General features: G+C 39.7%; 1 protein-coding gene across 1 annotated transcript in view; it reads left to right on the top strand.

Moving 5' to 3' along the window:
• The first annotated feature begins 395 nt into the window (after positions 1–395).
• Positions 396–19,897, top strand: part of HMGCR (3-hydroxy-3-methylglutaryl-CoA reductase) — a 27,364-nt gene continuing 7,862 nt past the window's right edge. The window contains exons 1-15 of the mRNA XM_021701996.2: positions 396–500; positions 6,497–6,684; positions 7,337–7,448; positions 7,725–7,812; positions 8,922–9,006; positions 10,362–10,467; positions 13,454–13,560; positions 13,671–13,787; positions 14,202–14,362; positions 14,482–14,729; positions 14,932–15,107; positions 16,350–16,544; positions 17,340–17,498; positions 17,646–17,803; positions 18,777–18,882. Of these exons, the coding sequence (XP_021557671.1) occupies positions 6,520–6,684; positions 7,337–7,448; positions 7,725–7,812; positions 8,922–9,006; positions 10,362–10,467; positions 13,454–13,560; positions 13,671–13,787; positions 14,202–14,362; positions 14,482–14,729; positions 14,932–15,107; positions 16,350–16,544; positions 17,340–17,498; positions 17,646–17,803; positions 18,777–18,882 (1,983 nt within the window). The 5' untranslated portion in view covers positions 396–500; positions 6,497–6,519. The remainder of the gene's footprint in view (positions 501–6,496; positions 6,685–7,336; positions 7,449–7,724; positions 7,813–8,921; positions 9,007–10,361; positions 10,468–13,453; positions 13,561–13,670; positions 13,788–14,201; positions 14,363–14,481; positions 14,730–14,931; positions 15,108–16,349; positions 16,545–17,339; positions 17,499–17,645; positions 17,804–18,776; positions 18,883–19,897) is intronic.

Raw genomic sequence — 19,897 nt, forward strand, 5'->3', positions numbered from 1 at the left:
TACCCTCAACCTGACCCTGCGTTTATTGTCGCCCACTGCTTCCCACTGGTGCTTCCCATAGTACTCTCACAGCCGGGATGGCCACAGGTCAGGTCCTGGCCTGTAGGACACTCCACCCGCCAGATCCCCTATCGCCTTCGCCTGAGCAGCTTCCATGCTTGCGCCCCCATGGCCCTTGGACCAATAGGCAGGCCCTAGTTTTGAGACTCGACTTGCTATTGGTTGGCCGAGCCATGGTGAGAGATGGTGCGGTGCCCGTTCTCCGCAGCAGTGAGAGCTGTGGGAGGTTGTTAAGGCGACCGTTCGTGACGTAGCGCCGTGAGGCCGAGCAGCACCCAGATGATTGGTTAGACGATCGGACGATCCTCTCTCATTGGTCGTAGGCTCAGCCGGCTCCGAGTGTGCGTATGCCGAAGGTTCCTTCCGCTTCGCGTCTCCGTTGACTGGAGACAGGCGGAGCGCCGGCTCCCGGGTTCGGTGGCCTCTAGTGAGATCCGGAGGTGAGGCGGGCGGTGGCAGCGAAGGGGGGCCGGGGCGGCGGAGAGCGGGGCAGTGGTGGGTGGAAGCGGGATTAAGGCCGGGTTGATGGTGGTTCTCGGGCTCCTCCTGGCCCTGGGAAGGGGCAGCCGGCAGCTCCTGCGGACCTGGCGGGAGCTGCAGTGGCGGCTTTGCGGTGTGGCGGCCCGGTCCCGCGGAGACTACAAGGAGACGTCCTTGAGGCGCGGCCGGCCCAGTGGCGGCCCGCACCAATGCTGGGGGAGCCCGGCGGCCGGCCTGGGCCTGAGGGGTGGGCGGCGGGCCGGCTTCTTGGCTGCAGTCGTCACCGTCGGTGCGTAGGCGGGGCGTAGCCGCGGTCGCCCGCCCAGTCCGAAGTAGTCGGTGTAGGCTGGCAGTCACGATCATCGGGGCGGAAAGGGTGCCAGGTAGCGTGACCTCGGAAGCCCCTCGATTCGAGAAATGCTGGGAGTGCGTGTGTGTGATGTGCTGGGCCCGCAGCTCGAGGAGAGGCCTCGACGAGGTCTGTCAGGTTGCAGGCGTTCACGCCCAGGCGCTGCTGTTCGTCAGCACCTTTCTTTAAAGTGATGGGGAAGATTTCCATAAATGCTCCTGACTCACACAGAGCCATGAAAAGAACCGTGGATCTGCAGAGAGGTGCCGGGTCATTTCCAGGAGAGACGAGTTGAAAGGATGCGGAGCCCAGTGTAGGGACTTGCCCAAGGACTTAAAGTATTCTTCTTCTTCTATCCCCCCCCCCCCCCCAGTTTTCTTTTTTGTAAGGGGCTTTAGTCTCCTTGGTGCTGATGTCGTTGGGTCCAAACCTGGTAGGCTTTCCGGAATTATTTGGTTTGGGTTAGGAAAGACGTACCTTGGAGGTTCACATAGAGAACAATCGGTTTCTGTCGTAGGAGAAGGCAGATGTATTCCATCTTAAATGGTCGTCTGAAATATTTCATAGCTTGGTTGAGGGCATGCCGCCTTAGAGTTGGTCCTGAAAAGTCATAAGAAACATTTGTGTCTGGGCTATACTAAATAATCATGCATAATTTCTGCATCTTAATGCAGAGAATGTGTTTTTTGCTCATGAATGTATTTTACTCTCCATGCAATGAAAGACATTTTCTGATTTAGAGGTAATCTAGCAAAGGCCTAGAGTGTACTATGGGATCGACTGACTGGTTTTTGAGGGCCTGCTTTGTTGTGTCTTCACAGGATTTGTGATAAACTTGATAGGAAGGACAAATGGGATTTAATAACATGAAGGTTAAAAAAATGTGCAAAGATTAATTATTAACATATGAGGCTCATGTGTGGCATGAGCCTTTCAGGATGAAGTGTGTAATGTGCTCGTGTGTGCTTTTTTTTTTTTTTTTTTTTAAAGATTTTTTTATTTGACAGAGAGAGAGACAGCTAGAGAGGGAACACAAGCAGGGGGAGCGGGAGAGGGAGAAGCAGGCCTCCTGCCGAGCAGGGAGCCCGATACGGGGCTCGATCCCAGGACCCTGGAATCATGACCCGAGCCGAAGGCAGGCGCCTATCGACTGAGCCACCCAGGCGCCCCTTGTGTGTGCTTTTTTAATTCTTGTATGATCTACTTTTTAAACCATGGATGGATAACTACATGTATATCAGTATCTATCTAGGTTGACCCCTATGAAATTGCAGGTATTTGAAATTTGACTTTTTTTTTTTACCTACAAAAGTAGCAGTTTCATATGGTTCCACTTAATACTTGTCTTTGTCAAAGAACTTTGGAGCTCTAGCTTAGTAAGTGAATAAAGAGAGATGTGACTTACAAAAATAAAGATGTGACTTACTCACAAGTGTGTAATAGAATGGGGTGTAGAATCCAGGTTTCCTGATTTCCCGTGGAAGATTTTTTTTCCCCCTAGGATACTAGATTGAGCAACAGAATGCTAGATCCTGTTGGAACTAAAAATGACACAATGTAAGACATGGTTCTTGTCTTCAAAAAGTCAAAATTTACATAGCAGTTAATTTGAGAGCTGTGTAAGGTATAATCAAATGCTAGGATGTATAGTGCAGGAAGAGTGCAGGGTAGGAGGAAGGAGATTGAGTTGGATGCCAAAGCATCCTTTTCTGCAATTGGCTATGGTAGTGGTTTCTTAACATATTGGATGGAGTTTGAGGATTCCATTGAATTTAAATCATCTTTTCTTTTGAAGAATCTGTGAAATGTTTGTGGTATATTTCAGTGTGCATAAGCAAGGCATACATTGCCTATTTAGCTTGTTTTTGTTTTTTTTTTTTAAGTAAAATGTTTTTACTGCAGCATAGCCTGAATAGTGTCCATTGAATTTGCATGAGCTGTCCTATAGCCTGCTAATGCCACTTGCAACTGCTGATGAAGGTGGAAGACTGGATTCTTTGGCATTTAAATACTTTGCATAATCACAGGGAAATGGGTAGGGTGCTTATGAGAAATGAGAACGTATACAATTATGGTTACTTTTGACACACACTGTACGTTCTTTTACTGAGTTTGTGTTTCCAAATAGGTGAGCTTCTCTGTGTTTGGGGCTGGTTCACAGAATCGTGTAATTTTTTTCTGAATGTTGCAGAGTTTATACCTAGGAAAGAAATGTCCCAGAATTGACAAAGCTACCATGAAATCTTTTATTTTAAAAAATTTTATTGTTATGTTAATCACCATACATTACATCATTAGTTTTTTTTTTTTTTAAAGATTTTATTTATTTATTTGAGACAGAGAGAATGAGAGAAAGAGAGAGCACATGAGAGGGGGGAGGGTCAGAGGACGAAGCAGACTCCCTGCCGAGCAGGGAGCCCGATGCGGGACTCCATCCAGGGACTCCAGGATCATGACCTGAGCCGAAGACAGTCGCTTAACCAACTGAGCCACCCCGGCGCCCTACATCATTAGTTTTTGATGTAGTGTTCCATGATTCATTGTCTGTGCATAACACCCAGTGCTCCATGCAGAACGTGCCCTCTTTAATACCCATCACCAGGCTAACCCATCCTCCCATCCCGCCCCCCCATGAAATCTTTTAAAGGGACAACATAATGTGCCCAATATACAATTATGGGTTAATGATGCTAAACCAATTTGTGATCAAATTGGGGTGTCTTCCTGCTAGCAGCTCATATTTTAATTGAACTGAATTAACTTTTTAATAGTGAAGAATACATTCACTTAATAGGGTATAACCTAAGTTGAGAGGTTTTTTGGCGGGGAGAGAATGTTAGAAATCGTTTTGACCTAGTATTGATATGTATTTTTAGTTGGTTCGTTTTCTGGAACATTGATACTAGTTGATCCTTTAGACCAGTTTGTAGGATTTTGTTTCTTGTTTTTGAATATAAGAAAGATGTTATGTGATAGAAAACTATCCTGAGGGGCGCCTGGGTGGCTCAGTTGTTAACGTCTGCCTTCGGCTCAGGTCATGATCCCAGGGTTCTGGGATCGAGCCCCGCATTGGGCTCCCTGCTCTGCAGGAAGCCTGCTTCTCCCTCTCCCTCTGACCCTGCTGCTCCGTCTCCCACTCCCCCTGGTTGTGTTCCCTCTCTTGCTGTGTCTCTCTCTGTCAGATAATAAATAAAATCTTTAAAAAAAAAAAAAAAAAGGAAAACTATCCTGAAAATCTAGGCTCTTATGAGGCTTTTGGTTATAATGAAGTAGGATTCAAATCTAAGATATGATTAATACTCTCCAAAGCTTTAAGTCCAAGTTCCTGCTCATTTAATAGAAACTATTTTTGTTATTGTTCATTTTTGGAAACAATGTATAGACTGTAGCCTCTCTTCCCTACCCCATTCCCCTTTAATATGTTCCCTGAATGCTCTACATTCAGCCTTTAAACCGGGGGGGGGGGGGGTGGGGGGGTGTGCTAGCAGGTGGGCAGTTATATCTTGTTGGCTTAAAGTCATTTTTAGGTCTATTTCAAGATGGATCAATAAAACACATGCTACTGTAGTTTATGAGTTTATTTTTAATTAAGCAGGTATTTGTTGAGCAACTGCTGTGTGTGGGTGCAAGGTTCTGGAGGATAGAACGAGGAACAAGGCTCAGGGAAGAAGGTTGAAAAAGCATGAATAAATAGGCAGATGCATGCCACATTTATAGAACTTAGTGACTGCCAGCCTTTTAAAATTGAGACCCACAGTAAGTAATACATGTTATGTTGGAACTATACACACTCATATATATATATATATAGTTTCATGAAACATCAAGTTTTAAGAAATAATACCTACTGGGGCACCTGGGTGGCTCAGTCGTTCAGCGTCTGCCTTCGGCTCAGGTCATGATCCCAGGGTCCTGGGATCAAGCCCCACATTGGGCTCCCTGCTCTGCAGGAAGCCTGCTTCTCCCTTTCCTGCTCCCTCTGCTTGTGTTCCCTTTCTTGCTGTGTCTCTCTGTCAAATAAATAAATAAAACCTTAAAAAAAAAACCAAAACCTACCTATACTATATCCTTACAGCTATTTTTTTCTATTTTATTTTATTAAACAATGTTTGTTCTTACTTACAAAGTTGATTTCATGATTGAATTGATCCAATGAAAGGTTGTCACCTACAGTGGGAAAGCCAGCTGTCCAGTCGGGGCCTGGTGCAGCTGAAATGGGGAGAACATCGTGTGACACAGTGGGGGATGATGTTCAGGAATTGCTTTGGTTCCTAAAAGCTACTCTTATTTTCTTTCCCTTAACCCTTTAGATACAGTAACTTTGTTTTTCTTCATTTGTTGCATTTTAATTTTCTGTCTTCAATAAATGAGTCATTTTCTTAGTTATTACCACAAACATGAGATTCATTTGAATTCCTGCTAGTGTCTCAATCAGTAGCCTTACTTTTTAAATCTTAATTTGAAATAGATTTTTATGGGTAGTTAAATATGCTTTATTGTAAGCATTAATTTTAATATAAGTAGGTTTACAAGTTCCTGTATTAGAGACCAGTGACTATGTCAGATTTAAAAAAAATCAGAATATCAAAATTATTGTAATTTAGCCAACAGACATGAGGAAGTTTAGTCATGGTAGTCATTAGGTCAAAATTACCTGTATGTTCTCCAGGGGCGCCTGGGTGGCTCAGTTTGTTAAGCGTCTGACTCTTGATTTCAGCTCAGATGGTGATCTCAGAGTCTTGAGATTGAGCCCTGTGTCAGGCTCCGTGCTCAATGGGGAGTCTGCTTGGGATTCTCTCTTCCTCTCCTTCGGCCCCTCTCCCTCTGCGTGCACGCCCTCTTTTTTTCTCTCTCTCTCTCTCAAATAATCTTTAAAAAAAAAAAATTACCTGTATGTTCTGTTGGGAATTTTTGAATGTCATAGACATCTACATTGGCCAGCCATCCTCTTTTTCCAGTACTGTAGTGGCATTTTATTAGCTGTATAATTTGGGAAAGACTTTTTTCTCTGGTGACAGCAAGAGTAGGAAGTTTTATTAAACATCATTTTGCTAGTAACATTATGCCATATGTTAGATGGGATGGAAAAGTGTAATGGACCCCTACCTTTGAGGAGGACACTCAACAAGTAGGTTGTTTGGTATTTGCCTTTTGCGTAACCAGAATGGAGAATGTAGAGGGTGCTTATGGGCATTTTATACCAGGGTAATTAGAAACAGATGTTAATAGTTGTTTCTCACTTTTTTCCACCTGCTTTATTGCTCTCCTCCTTGGCTCAGATAATATCGTGGGCTGAGATATTTATTTGGTTTCATCATAAATGCTTGAATTCATACAACTTGTAAGAAATAGCTAGTTTTTAAGTTGGTTGCTAGTGACTGATAGAGGATTTAAGTTTTGTGAGTAAAAAAGTAATATCAGAGTCCTCTTATTTTAGTTTTATAATTATTTTACGGAACTAATAAGGAACACTGTCAAATAGTGTTATACATATGTATAAGACACTGTGCCTACAAAAGCAGGGTTTACAGTGCAAAATCTTAAAAATCTTTTCCTAAAAATACAGTGAACTGTGTACTGAGTGTTCACACTTGATATTCCTTTCAGGATCCAAGAATTCTGTAACTACAATGTTGTCAAGACTTTTCCGAATGCACGGCCTTTTTGTGGCCTCCCATCCTTGGGAAGTCATAGTGGGGACAGTGACACTGACCATCTGTATGATGTCCATGAACATGTTTACTGGTAACAATAAGATCTGTGGTTGGAATTATGAGTGCCCAAAGTTTGAAGAGGTTTGTGAAATTAATTTGATATTCACTAAATTTCATTTTCAGTTTCTGAAGAGCATTTCCTCTTAGTGACCATATAATCAAAAAAGTTACAAGTAGGGACGCCTGGGTGGCTCAGTTGGTTAAGCAGCTGCCTTCGGCTCAGGTCATGATCCTGGAGTCCCGGGATCAAGTCCCGCATCGGGCTCCCTGCTCAGTGGAGAGCCTGCTTCTCCCTCTCCTTCTGCCTGCTGCTCTGCCTGCTTGTGCGCTCTTATCTCTCTGTCAAATAAATAAATAAAATCTTAAAAAAAAAAAAGTTACAAGTACAATCTTTTAGTATTCATGAACATACCTCAAATTTCTATTTACTTGTATAGTTTGGAAATACACTTTTTGCCTTCTCTGCATAAAATGAGTGTAATTGACTTTACTTGAGAAAATAATAGCTTTAAAAGTGACTAACAGAAAAATGATTGGCTTTAAACAGATTGTTTAAAAATTGGATTTAATTTTTGATTTGCATGTTTAATATTTTTATTTGACTTGTATTGTGCCTATATTTATATTTTCATGGTAATATACAAACTAATGATACATACAAAATAAAAATTCTTTTAGTTGCTTATTTTAAAAGGTAAAGCTATTGGGATTTTTTTTCTATCTCTTCCAATAGGATGTGTTAAGCAGTGACATCATAATTCTGACAATAACACGATGCATAGCAATCCTGTATATTTACTTCCAGTTCCAGAATTTACGTCAACTTGGATCAAAATATATTTTGGGTAATCATTTTATACATTTAACTTCTTGTGCTATCAAATTTTTGATTTGCTATGGAAATACATAATTTTGTTTGTTCAAATCATGTATATGGAAGTGTGTATATTGCTTAAAGTGCACTGCACGCATTTAGTGATTTCCCAATTGGGAGTAAACATTTTGATATTTAAGATCTTAATCATTGAAAATAATATTTCTTTCAGAATATTGTAGGGGACTGTACGTTATTATTTTTGTAATAAAGGATGATTTTTTCCGTTTGAATTTTGTCATTTTAGGTATTGCTGGCCTCTTCACAATTTTCTCAAGTTTTGTGTTCAGTACAGTTGTCATTCATTTCTTAGATAAAGAATTGACAGGCTTGAAGTAAGTATTTAAAACATAAATACACTTTTTTTCAAAATATATTATTAAGAACTGTTCTTCAAGTTATAAAGTATTATAATATATACATTTTAAAAAGTTTATAGGAAATATGGGGAAAATTTTCATGCTGTCATTTAGCTAATGTTAATATCTGTTAACATTTTGGTATATATCCTTTACTACTTTTTTTTTTACATTTAAACAAAAATTCTGAGATCATATAACTTATTTATGTCTTTATAATTTCTTTATGCCTAATAATAGTTTATCAACATCTTTGCATGTCCTTAATGCTAAAGTAAATAATTTGTATTGGTTGTCTAGTATTCCCCTGGGTGAATATATTGTAGTTCATTTACTTAATTCTCTAGGATTGGATTGTTAGGTTATTTAATTTCCTCTATTAATAACACTGATGAATGTCTCTGTGGCTAAACTTGTGTTCATATTCATTCTTAGGATATATTCCTAGGAGTGACACAGTGGCTGTGTTAAGTTTTTAGGGCTTTTGATATTGCCAGCTGTCTCTCCAGAAAACTTGTTCAGTTTATCCTTCCACAATAGTGATTAATGTTTAAAAATTGTGTATATTCCGCTTTTTTTCCCATGTTAATTCAAGGATATATTTTTTACTTAGGATGATATTTTGCTATAAAATTATCAAAAAGTATTTCTGTGTAAATACATTTACATTTTTTAACATTACAGATATTTTGAGCAATGCATATGTTTAGCTTTCAGGATGTCAAAGGGCAGTGAGTATAAGGTGTACCTTTTAGGCTGCAAAAAGGTATACATACTAAGGAATCGTACAGTGTATGAGGTGGTTGTTTTATTTTAGAAAGCATTTTTATTTTTTTTTAATTTTTATTTTTTTAAAGATTTTATTTATTTATTTGACAGAGAGAGACAGCTAGAGAGGGAACACAAGCAGTGGGAGAGGGAGAAGCGGGCTCCCTGATGTGGGGCTCGATCCCAGGACCCTGAGATCATGACCCGAGCCAAAGGCAGCCGCTTAACGACTGAGCCACCCAGGCGCCCCTAGAAAGCATTTTTAAGCCACATTTTTTCCTGTTAAATGTACCTGATCATCTTGATTTTTTTTCCAGTGAAGCTTTGCCATTTTTCCTACTTTTGATTGACCTTTCCAGAGCAAGTGCTCTAGCAAAGTTTGCTCTCAGTTCCAACTCACAGGTAAGTATTATTTTTAAGACATGAATGTTAATAGTATTCCTTTCTTTCAGTTTGTTTACATTAATAGGAAGCATTAGTAGTTTCTTCATAGTTCAAGATTCAGGATTTGCCTGCAGTTTTAAGTTTACTTGTCAAGACTTAAGACTGGTCTTCCTAGGTGCCCCAGGAACTGTCCCATTTACCTGACAACTTAATTATAATTCCGTAGCTCCTGGAATTTGGAATCTTCCCCATTTTCCTATGTGAAGGTTTTAGAAACTAAGGTAGTAAGACTTTTGGATAAGTAAGAGTATCTACCTACTGAAACCTATCAGAGAACAGGACAGGATGTAATGGAAGAGAGGCTCAGGGTAGATTTATTTCTAAAACTTTAGCATTAACCCTAGCATTCTTTTTTTTTAAAGATTTTATTTTATTTATTTGACAGAGAGAGACACAGCAAGAGAGAGCACAAGCAGGGGGAGTGGGAGAGGGAGAAGCAGGCTTCCCGCGGAGCAGGGAGCCCGATGCAGGGCTCGATCCCAGGACCCTGGGATCATGACCTGAGCCGAAGGCAGCCGCTTAACGACTGAGCCACCCAGGCGCCCCAACCCTAGCATTATTTTCCGTCTAAAGTTTTATCTTGATGTTCATTAGTCACTTAAAATAAACATTTTTAATAATCTTGCATCAGAGTACCTTAGTATAAAATAGCATGTAATTCTGCCTTGATTATGTATTTGATGAATGTCTAGACCCCTTGAGCATGTTGACAAACATATGGTTTAGGTCTCATAGTATTAAGGTCTCAAAAAATTTGCAACTAAGAACGATCAATAGTAGCCAAATATAAAATGTTACAGTATTTCATTATGCAGTATTTATTTTATTTTATTTTTTTTTTTTTAAGATTTTATTTATTCATTTGAGACACAGAGATACAGACAGAAAGAGAGAGCAAGAGCAGGGGGAGAGGCAGACAGAGAGGGAGAAGCAGGCTCCCCGCTGAGCCAGGAGCCTGATGTGGGGCTTGATCCCAGGACCCTGGGATCATGACCTGAGCTGAAGGCAGACGCTTAACCATCTGAGCCACCCAGGCGCCCCTCATTATGCAGTATTTAAATGGCAGGATTGATGCACGCCTCAGAGGAATCTTCCCAAGTAGCATCTCACTTAGTGGAAAGGGAAAGCAGGGCACTGTACATGACCTTTTTCTTAATCCTTTGCATCTGGAATGCCTGTTAGTGGTATTACATTGTCTGTTTTACTCTTTGTATAGCAAATTAGATTTTAGTAGAGGTCCTGGGATGCTCTCTAACGTTTTTGAAAGTTGTTTTGTACTTTACTCTCATTGATATGTTTGGTCTGTGTTTTAGGATGAAGTGCGGGAAAACATCGCTCGTGGAATGGCAATTTTAGGTCCCACATTCACCCTTGATGCTCTTGTAGAATGTCTGGTGATTGGAGTTGGTACCATGTCAGGTTTGTAAGCAATTTTTAATATATTTTAAAATAAGTTTGTAGATGAAGGGAAAAAGGAACATCTTAGATTGCATTGATTATTCTTAAATTCTGACTTTAAAAGTCTGACATTACTCTTAAAAAGGTTTTAATTGAATGAGTATATGGGTTTATCTGACCTTATGTCTGTCTGCTTTAGTGAAAACTTAGTAGTAGGTTACTGATTTTTCACTAATGCCACCTTCTCTTTCTGTGTTCCACTCTTTTGATGACTTTGTAGTGTTTGTGTTTTTTTTTTATTTAGTTTTTAACCAAGATTGTATTCCAAGGTTCATCTGGAAAGCACCTTCCAGTTCTTGCTGTTACCCAGACTAAATTAGTGACTTGGTTCCTTGTGTTTTAATTGTCATGTAGGAGACAGTGAAGAGTCAGGAGTGGGCCAGATCTAAGTTAGATCCACCTAATAGGCTGGTTGGGAAGATTTAATCAGATGGTATGCAGTACATCTTAGCGAGTACCTAGCATTAGTCTCAACACATGTTTCTTAATCCTTAATTGGATAGTAGAGAGTTAGATGTTAAATATCAAGCATAAGACTCCATTATTCAGGACAAATATTGTGGCCTGGCATGGAAATTTGCCAGAATGAATATATCATGCTGTTGTTAAGGTTTCCTAATCACTAAGACTAGACTTTATGGTTTTCTCAGGGAGCTACCCTTTGTAACTACAGTTCTAGTCTATTCCTTGGGGGGCCTGGGTGGCTTAGTTGGTTAAGCGTCTGCCTTCGGCTCAGGTCATGATCCCAGCGTTCTGGGATTGAGTTCTGGTTCTCCCTCTGCCTGCTACTGCCCTTGCTTGTGCTCTCTCTCTCTTTCTGACAAATAAATAAATAAAAACTTAAAAAAAAATGAATATTCCTTAAAATCTACTTTTGAGGTATAGTTTTGAGTTTTGACAAAGATAAAATTATTAAATCACGGGCGCCTGGGTGGCTCAGATGGTTAAGCATCTGCCTTTGGCTCAGGTCATGATCCCAGGGTCCTGGGATCAAGTCCCGCATCAGGCTCCCTGCTCGGAGCAGGGCCTGCTTCTTCTTCTCCTTCTGCTGCTCCCCCTGCTTGTGCTGTTTCACTCTCTCTGTCAAATAAATAAAATCTTAAAAAAAAAAAATTATTAAATCACCACCACAATCAAGAAAAATGTTTTTGATTGGGTGAAAACATACCTATGTGATTTTATTCAAATAAAAGAGTATATAGGAAGGTGAAGAAGATTAGCCAGGAACTGGCAATAAGCCATGAAACCAAGGATTATTCATTTGAAATTGATGTGGAAAGTAGGGTGATGCATTTTGGCATGCTGGGTCAGAGAAGTAGACAAAGAACATGATAAGATTTATAGTTGGAAATTAGACATGTACAGCTATACAGAAATGATATAATTAGGGATTTGGCTTAGGGTAGAAGAGGACAGGTTTAACACATATTAATGAGGAAGTAGCCCTTTGGAAATCCACTAAAAAAAAGTCTTAACTTCTTGGAAATACATAGATTGGTGCTGTCTCTTCCTGTAGTAGCCGAGTGGCACAGAGAGACTGTTCTGGGATGGAGTGAGGAAGAATGCAGAGCATATGGCAACAACAGTAGTTACTGTTGTGCAGACGGAAACAGCTGATAGCTAAGTTGTAAAAGCATTGGTCAAGTATTGTTTCTGTGCTCTCAAGTCTGAAAAGATTACATTTGGCTACTATCTAAAGTATAGGTTGTTCGCAATGCTTTTGTTATAGCTGTATATTCTCTTGAATTTCCACGTTTGAGAGTATTGCTGTAGAATTTTTTTGAAGTATAGTTGACACGATGCTGTAGAATTTTAAGAACAATACAGTGTATGCTTTCGTTCTATTATTTAGTCAAATGATCTATAATGATTCAAAAACAAAATATACAATATGTTGAGTTTCTTGTATTCTAGTTAGCAGTTTTGTAACAGGAGGGAATAACTTTTTATTTACATTTCAAAACATTTTTATATTTAATATGAGTGACATCAGAAATATGTTTTATATTCAAGTTTATTTGTAATGTTGAGGGAATAGAATTTGGTAATCAGAGGTCTTCTTCAGCTCTAAAATTCTGTTACCTTCTATTTGAGAAGATTACCGAGTGATATCTTCAACATTTTATAGTGGAATGTTTGTTAATTTTGGATCTTGAGTTGCCTTTGCACATTATTTAATTTTTCAGATAGATTAGTGAAATTAACCAAAATTATAAGAACATAAATAGATACAATAGAGGTTATATTGAAATGAGAGTTCAGTAGTACACATGACGTCTTTATTATGATACTGTATCAGGAATGGCATAGCTGGTAGTAAGGTTTACTTTAATAAAAAGTCTTTGGTCCACAGGTGAATTGCTTTTCTGGTAAAGAGTGGAATTGGGTCCTAACTGTGGGAGGTTTGCACATTAGTATAGCCTGGCCTTGTTATTCTTATTTCAAAACAGAGTACTACCATTTAATAAAAGGGGATTATCAGATGTATATTTACGTACAGCAACTGTGCCTGGCATTGTGACAGATTTGAGACATGGGAGAATACAAGTTCTCCTTCCTTGAGGGAGCTATTCCTGCTGTGCTGTAAGGCTTGGCATCACCTTAGAGTTCCTCCTTCTTCCAGTAGACAGCAAAGAGCTTAATATACTAATATTTTCTTTTTTTAAAGATTTTATTTATTTCTTTGAGAAAGAGAGAGAGCACATATGGGGTGAGGGTCAGAGGGAGATGCAGACGCCCTGCTGAGCAGGGAGCCTGACCTGGGACTCGATCCCGGGACTCCAGGATCATGACCTGAGCTGAAAGCAGACGCTTAACGACTGAGCCATCCAGGCGCCCACTAATATTTTCTTGTATTTGTCTGCTTAGAGGAAAAGTCCCTGTGATGTATGCTCTATCAAAAATACATGTACTTTACTAATTATACATTTAATTTTTCTCTAACCAGGGGTGCGTCAACTTGAAATTATGTGCTGCTTTGGCTGCATGTCAGTTCTTGCCAACTACTTTGTGTTCATGACTTTCTTCCCAGCTTGCGTTTCCTTGGTTTTAGAGGTAAGAGCAGTTCCTACGTATGGCATCAATAGAAGAGTAATGTTTCTTATCACATCCGTTCATATAGATAAAATCAGTACCTTCTAATGTAACACTGGTTTACTTCATAGCTTTCTCGGGAAAGCCGCGAGGGTCGTCCAATTTGGCAACTGAGCCATTTTGCTCGAGTTTTAGAAGAAGAAGAAAATAAACCAAATCCTGTTACTCAGAGGGTTAAGATGATTATGGTAATTACATAGTTTTCTTCTCCTTTTAGTATCTTTAGTTCAGTGTCATATTCTCCTTTTTGACTTTTTTCTCTCCTTCCGGTTATCTTTCTACAATTGTCTCTTTCATTGATGTTCCTCTTCCTTTTTTTTTTTTTTTTTTTTTTTTTTTTCTTTTTTTTTAGACCCCCCTTTTCTCTCCCCTAAAACGTTTTTTCAAGTTCCTCCACTTTATGTCTCTTTGAAAACCTGTTGTTGTTTGCAATGTTTCCAGTAGTTCAGTGGGCCACTGCTTTAGTCACAAGTGTGGGGCTCTCTTTTCATGCTAAGGGGGAGGCCATGGGAGATAGTATCTGGTTATCCAGATGCTAAGGATGAGAAGTTGAGGTGCCATTGATATGCAGAGGATACATAATTTATAACATTTTATTTCAGTCTCTAGGCTTGGTTCTTGTTCATGCCCATAGTCGCTGGATAGCTGATCCTTCTCCTCAAAACAGTACGGCAGAAAATTCTAAGGTTTCTTTAGGATTGGATGAAAATGTGTCCAAGAGAATTGAACCAAGTGTTTCCCTCTGGCAGTTTTATCTCTCTAAGTAAGTCACCTGAGACCTGCTTTGTTGTGTATTAATCATAGCACTCTTTGTTACTAAAAGTTAGTTGTGCCTTTTTTACTTCTGAGTAATAACATTTTAATTTGCTTTCTTTTCTTTAGAATGATCAGCATGGATATTGAACAAGTTATTACCCTAAGTTTAGCTCTCCTTCTGGCTGTCAAGTACATCTTCTTTGAACAAGCTGAGACAGAATCTACACTTTCATTAAAAAACCCTATCACATCTCCTGTAGTGACTCCCAAAAAAGTCCCAGATGATTGTTGTAGACGTAAGCCTGTACTGGTGAGAAATAGCCAGAAAGTCCATGCAGCGGAGGAGGAGACAGGGATAAACAGAGAAAGAAAAGGTGATTTCTTGTTCTCTTTATTTTCTATTCTTCCAATTCTGATTTGTCAAGAAGTTGGGTTCATTTTAAAACTTATATTCACATCCTTCCCACCGTCTCCTGGGACTGGGCTCAGGGTCTCCAGGGTGCGGGTTGGGGGAAAGAAAAAAGAAAACAAAACGTATGTTCACAGTTGTGAGATTCCTTTTGATCTCTTGAACAGTTGAGGTCATAAAACCCTTAGTGGCAGAAAATGACAGCCCAAACAGAGCTACGTTTGTGGTTGGTAACTCCTTACTTGATACTTCACTGGAACTAGAGACACAGGAACCTGAAATTGAACTTCCCATGGAGCCTCGGCCTAATGAAGAATGTCTACAGATACTTGGGAATTCGGAGGTGAGGAAAATAAAATTAACTCAAAGTTTGTATCTTTCTGAAGAAAAGGAGCTTTTTTTTTTTTTTTTTTATTAGAGGAAGGAAGGAAGTCATAGCTCCTGAGTACCTGCTAAATTCTGGGCATTGTGTTGTGTGGTTTGCAGGTAGTGGCCTTATTTATTTATTCCCCACAACCTTGTGAGATAGTTGGAATTACCTCCATTTTTCAGGTAAGAAAGAAAGCTGAGGCTCTAGGAGGCTTAAGTATTTCCCAAAGTAATACATTTAGGAAATGGGAAGGCTCGGATCCAGAGTCCAAGATTTACTGACTCAAGGTCAGTGCTCTTTGTACTTTATTAGTGTTTGCCAGAGAGATAAGCCACTACTCTGTTCTCGTGAGTTTTGGGGCCTAGAAAAGGCTTAACTCAAAAATGAGCTTCAAAGACAGAAGAAAGGTTTTTTTTTTGTTTTTTGTTTGCTTTGAAAATAAGCTTGATGCTCACAAGGAAACTTGTTTTCCTTTCTGACATGTAAATGGATGTTCTGCCTACATGACCATATGAGTCCATTCATGCTTTAGTGTGAATATTGTGTTCCATCTGTATCCACTTAATCTGGTTCATTCTTAATTTATGTGCACGTGAGTGAGAGTAGCATCAGGTTTGTTATTTTTTTCACTTTTCCTCGTTCCTCTTAAAATGTGTATCGATAATTTCAACTGTCTTCCTTACATACAGGGTTAACAAAATTTAGAGGGTGGGATTCAGAATCTTAATTTTTTTTCCTACAAACTTCACTTGTGAAATTTAGTGTTTTGGTTTTACATTTGTTTAGTGTCATTTTTTATAAAGAATTTGCTTTCGGGCACCTGGGTGGCTCAGTCGTTAAGCATCTGCCTTCGGCTCAGGTCATGATCCCAGGGTCCTGGGATTGAGTCCCGCATTGGGCTCCCTGCTCAGCGGGAAGCCTGCTTCTCCCACACCCACTCCCCCTGCTTGTGTTCCTGCTCTCACTATCTCTGTCTCTGTCAAATAAATAAATAAAATCTTCAAAAAAAAAAAAAGAATTTGCTTTCATTTTGATGTTCTTATTTCCATTCAAATCATCTCCTTTAGAACTCCAAAGTTCTTTGAGTTCTCCTCTACTGAGAACATCGTTTGTATTAAATGCCTTATTTGTTATGAAGAACATGAAATGCACTTCTTCAGGTTTTTTTGTTCTCCCTTTCCCACCAATCCCAATTTTTTTGTTTCATTTCTTTAGAAAGGTGCAAAATTCCTTAGTGATGCTGAGATCATCCAATTAGTCAATGCTAAGCACATCCCAGCCTACAAATTAGAAACTCTGATGGAAACCCATGAACGAGGTGTATCTATTCGCCGACAGTTACTTTCCAGAAAACTTCCAGAGCCTTCTTCTCTCCAGTATCTACCGTACAGGGACTATAATTACTCCTTGGTATGTTGTTTTCTTGGTTTGGGAAAGTTTGCTTTGAAGCTTTTATTCTTGTAGCTTTACTCTTTAGCTTTTTAGTGTTTTTCTTGACTAGTCTTTTATATGTACATAGTGTTATAAAACATTTTTAAAAATCATTGTACTTTAATTTTGTATTCTCTTTATGATCATAGGTCCTAGAAAGTAAAAATATTTTTCCTGTTGCTTGTAGTCATTACTCAGTGATTTTAGTACTTTTACATACTTCCTTTTTTTTTAAGCACTTATTTATTTATTTATTTATTTATGAGAGAGCGAGAGAGAGAGAGAGTGTGTGTGTGTGTGTGTGAGCACAGGCAAGGGGGAGCGGCACGCAGAGAGAGAAGCAGGCTCTCCACTGAGCAAGGACCCTGGGATCATGACTTGAGCTGAAGGCAGACGCTTAACCGACTGAGCCACCCAGGCAGCCCAATACTTTTTAAATACTAAAGAGTAAATAAAAGGGGCGCCTGGGTGGCTCAGTTGGTTGAGCATCCCAACTCTTGATTTCAGCTCAGGTGGTGATCTCAGCATCATGAGATCAAGCCCTGCGTTGGCCTCCATGCTCAGCAGGGAGTCTGCTTGAGATTCTCCCACCCTTTGCCCCTCCCAGCTTGCGCGTGCCCCGCCCCCCAAAATGAATAAAATCTTTTAAAAAAAAGAGTAAAAAGATTTTGTTGAAAAATACACTAAAGGTTTAAGTTTGAAGAAAATTATTAATGACAAGGGTTGTGTATTTGCGATACAGATTTTCACCTGGTGCCTGACTTTACCTTTTAGGTGATGGGAGCTTGTTGTGAGAACGTTATTGGATATATGCCCATCCCTGTTGGAGTGGCAGGACCTCTATGCTTGGATGGAAAAGAATTTCAGGTTCCAATGGCAACAACAGAAGGTTGTCTGGTGGCCAGCACTAATAGAGGCTGCAGAGCAATAGGTGTAAGTTGGCATTTATATATTTGCCTGTTTTAAGATAGGCCCTGAGGCTAGGCAATGAGAAAAGATTTGGGGACAATCAAGGACACCTTTTGCGACAAGCAGAAGTGTTTGCAGGATTAACGTGCTTCTGTAACATCCTCTGCGTAGCTCAGTGGAGGTGCCAGCAGTCGAATCCTCGCAGATGGAATGACTCGAGGCCCCGTGGTGCGTCTTCCCCGTGCTTGTGACTCTGCGGAAGTGAAGGCCTGGCTTGAGACACCTGAAGGGTTCACAGTGATAAAGGAGGCTTTTGACAGTACCAGCAGGTATGGGGGGCAGGGGGTTGTATATGCATTTATGTTTATTTCAGAGCCAGTGTCATCTTCTGTGATCGGTAAATGTAACTATTAACATATATTGTCTGCTTCAGGTGACCTAACAAAATATTAACTTGAAGTCCATTTATTCAAAATGAGTAATATTTATGCTTGGTTTGGGGGATGTGGGTGAGGACATAATGTTGATCCAAATGAATACCTCCATAGGAGTAAATAGAAAAAAATAGTGTGAGCTAGTAAGTTTGTGTGTTGGTTTTACAAGGTTCACTTTGATTAGACTGTTACTTTGTCCTAGAAGAGCATTGATTTAGAATTGCCCTAGGGAGGAGTTGCCTGAAAAAAAGATTTTCCAAGCAGGATAGAAGTAAATATTTGTATAGTAGATTTACTTTGAATACATAAAATTAAATTTATAAAGAAGCATAATCAGTACAAATGATAGCCCTGTTTTATTTTTTTATTTTATTATTTTTTTTAGAGAGAACGTGTGTGTATGAGTGGGGTGAGGGGCAGAGGGAGAAGGAGAGAGAGAATCTCAAGCAGGCTCCATAGTGCATGGAGTCTGACGTGGGGCTGCGTCCCAGGACTCTGAGCTCATGACCCAAGCTGAAACCAAGAGTTGGATGCTTAACCGACTGAGCCACCCAGGCGCGCCATTGATAGCTCCATTTTAGTTCAAGCTCATATCTTTGTTTAATTATTTATTTATTTTTTGACTTTTAATGTGTGTCTGTGATGATGGCTGTCTGCAGCAGCCCTCTCTTCTTGTGGCATATAAGAATGAGACAGTTGAATTAGTGTTCTAACGTAATGTTTAGTTAAAGAAGAAAATACATTTAATAAGTAATCTACATGAGCGTTCTCTTATGTAAAAAATAAATCAGCTGAACTGGATTTTTTAAGATAACTTCCATCTTCTCAAAAAAATAACAAAATTAAAAATCTTTGCTTTTGTTTACAGATTTGCACGTCTACAGAAACTTCATATGAGTATGGCTGGTCGCAATCTTTATATTCGTTTCCAGTCCAGGTCAGGTGATGCCATGGGGATGAACATGATTTCAAAGGTGAGCCTGGATAGACTATATTAGAACTTGCAAGACTGATTGTCCCAGGGGAGGGGAACAGGGTGTCAGGGAGATAAGAGTGGGGAGCAGACTTGCTGTTTATGTCCTATATTTTTGAATTTTGTTCATGTATATATACTACTTAAAGAGTTAATTGATTGAAAGATTTTTATTGAAGGCTAAATATTGATTCATATAACTCATTAGGCATTTTTTTTTTTAGGTCTTGAAGAGGGTTTATATTTTATTTTATTTTATTTACTTATTTATTTATTTTTATTATGTTCAATTAGCCAGCATATAGTACATCATTAGTTTTTGATGTAGTGTTCAGCGATTCATTAGTTGCGTATAACACCCAGTGCTCATCACCACACATGCCTTCCTTAATACCCATCACCCGGTTACCCCATCCCCTCCCCCCTCCCCCCTTTCTGTAATCCTCAGTTTGGTTCCCAGAGTCCAGAGTCTCTCTTGGTTTGTCTCCCTCTCTGATTTCTTCCCATTCAGTTTTCCCTCTCTTCCCCTGTGGTCCCCTGCTATTCCTTATGTTCCACATATGAGTGAAGCCATATGATAATTGTCTTTCTCTGCTTGACTTATTTCACTTAACATAATCCCCTTCATGTCCATCCATGTTGATGCAATGGTGGGTAGTCCTCCTTTCTGATGGTTGAGTAATAGTCCATTGTATATATGAACCACATCCTCTTTATCCATTCATCTGTTGAAGGGCATCTCGGCTCCTTCTACAGTTTGGCTATTGTGGACATTGCTGCTATGAATATTGGGGTGCATATGGCCCTTCTTTTCACTACATTCTGTATCTTTGGGGTAAACACCTAGTAGTGCAATTGCTGGGTCATAGGGTAGCTCTATTTTTAACATCTTGAGGAACATCCATATATTTTCCGGAGTGGCTGTACCAGCTTGCATTCCCACCAACAGTGTCAGAGGGGTCCCCTTTCTCCACATCCTCACCAACACTTGTTGTTTCCTGTCTTGTTAATTTTTG

The sequence above is a fragment of the Neomonachus schauinslandi genome, chromosome 7 (assembly GCF_002201575.2).
Source record: "Neomonachus schauinslandi chromosome 7, ASM220157v2, whole genome shotgun sequence".
NCBI classification, from domain to species: Eukaryota; Metazoa; Chordata; class Mammalia; order Carnivora; family Phocidae; genus Neomonachus; species Neomonachus schauinslandi.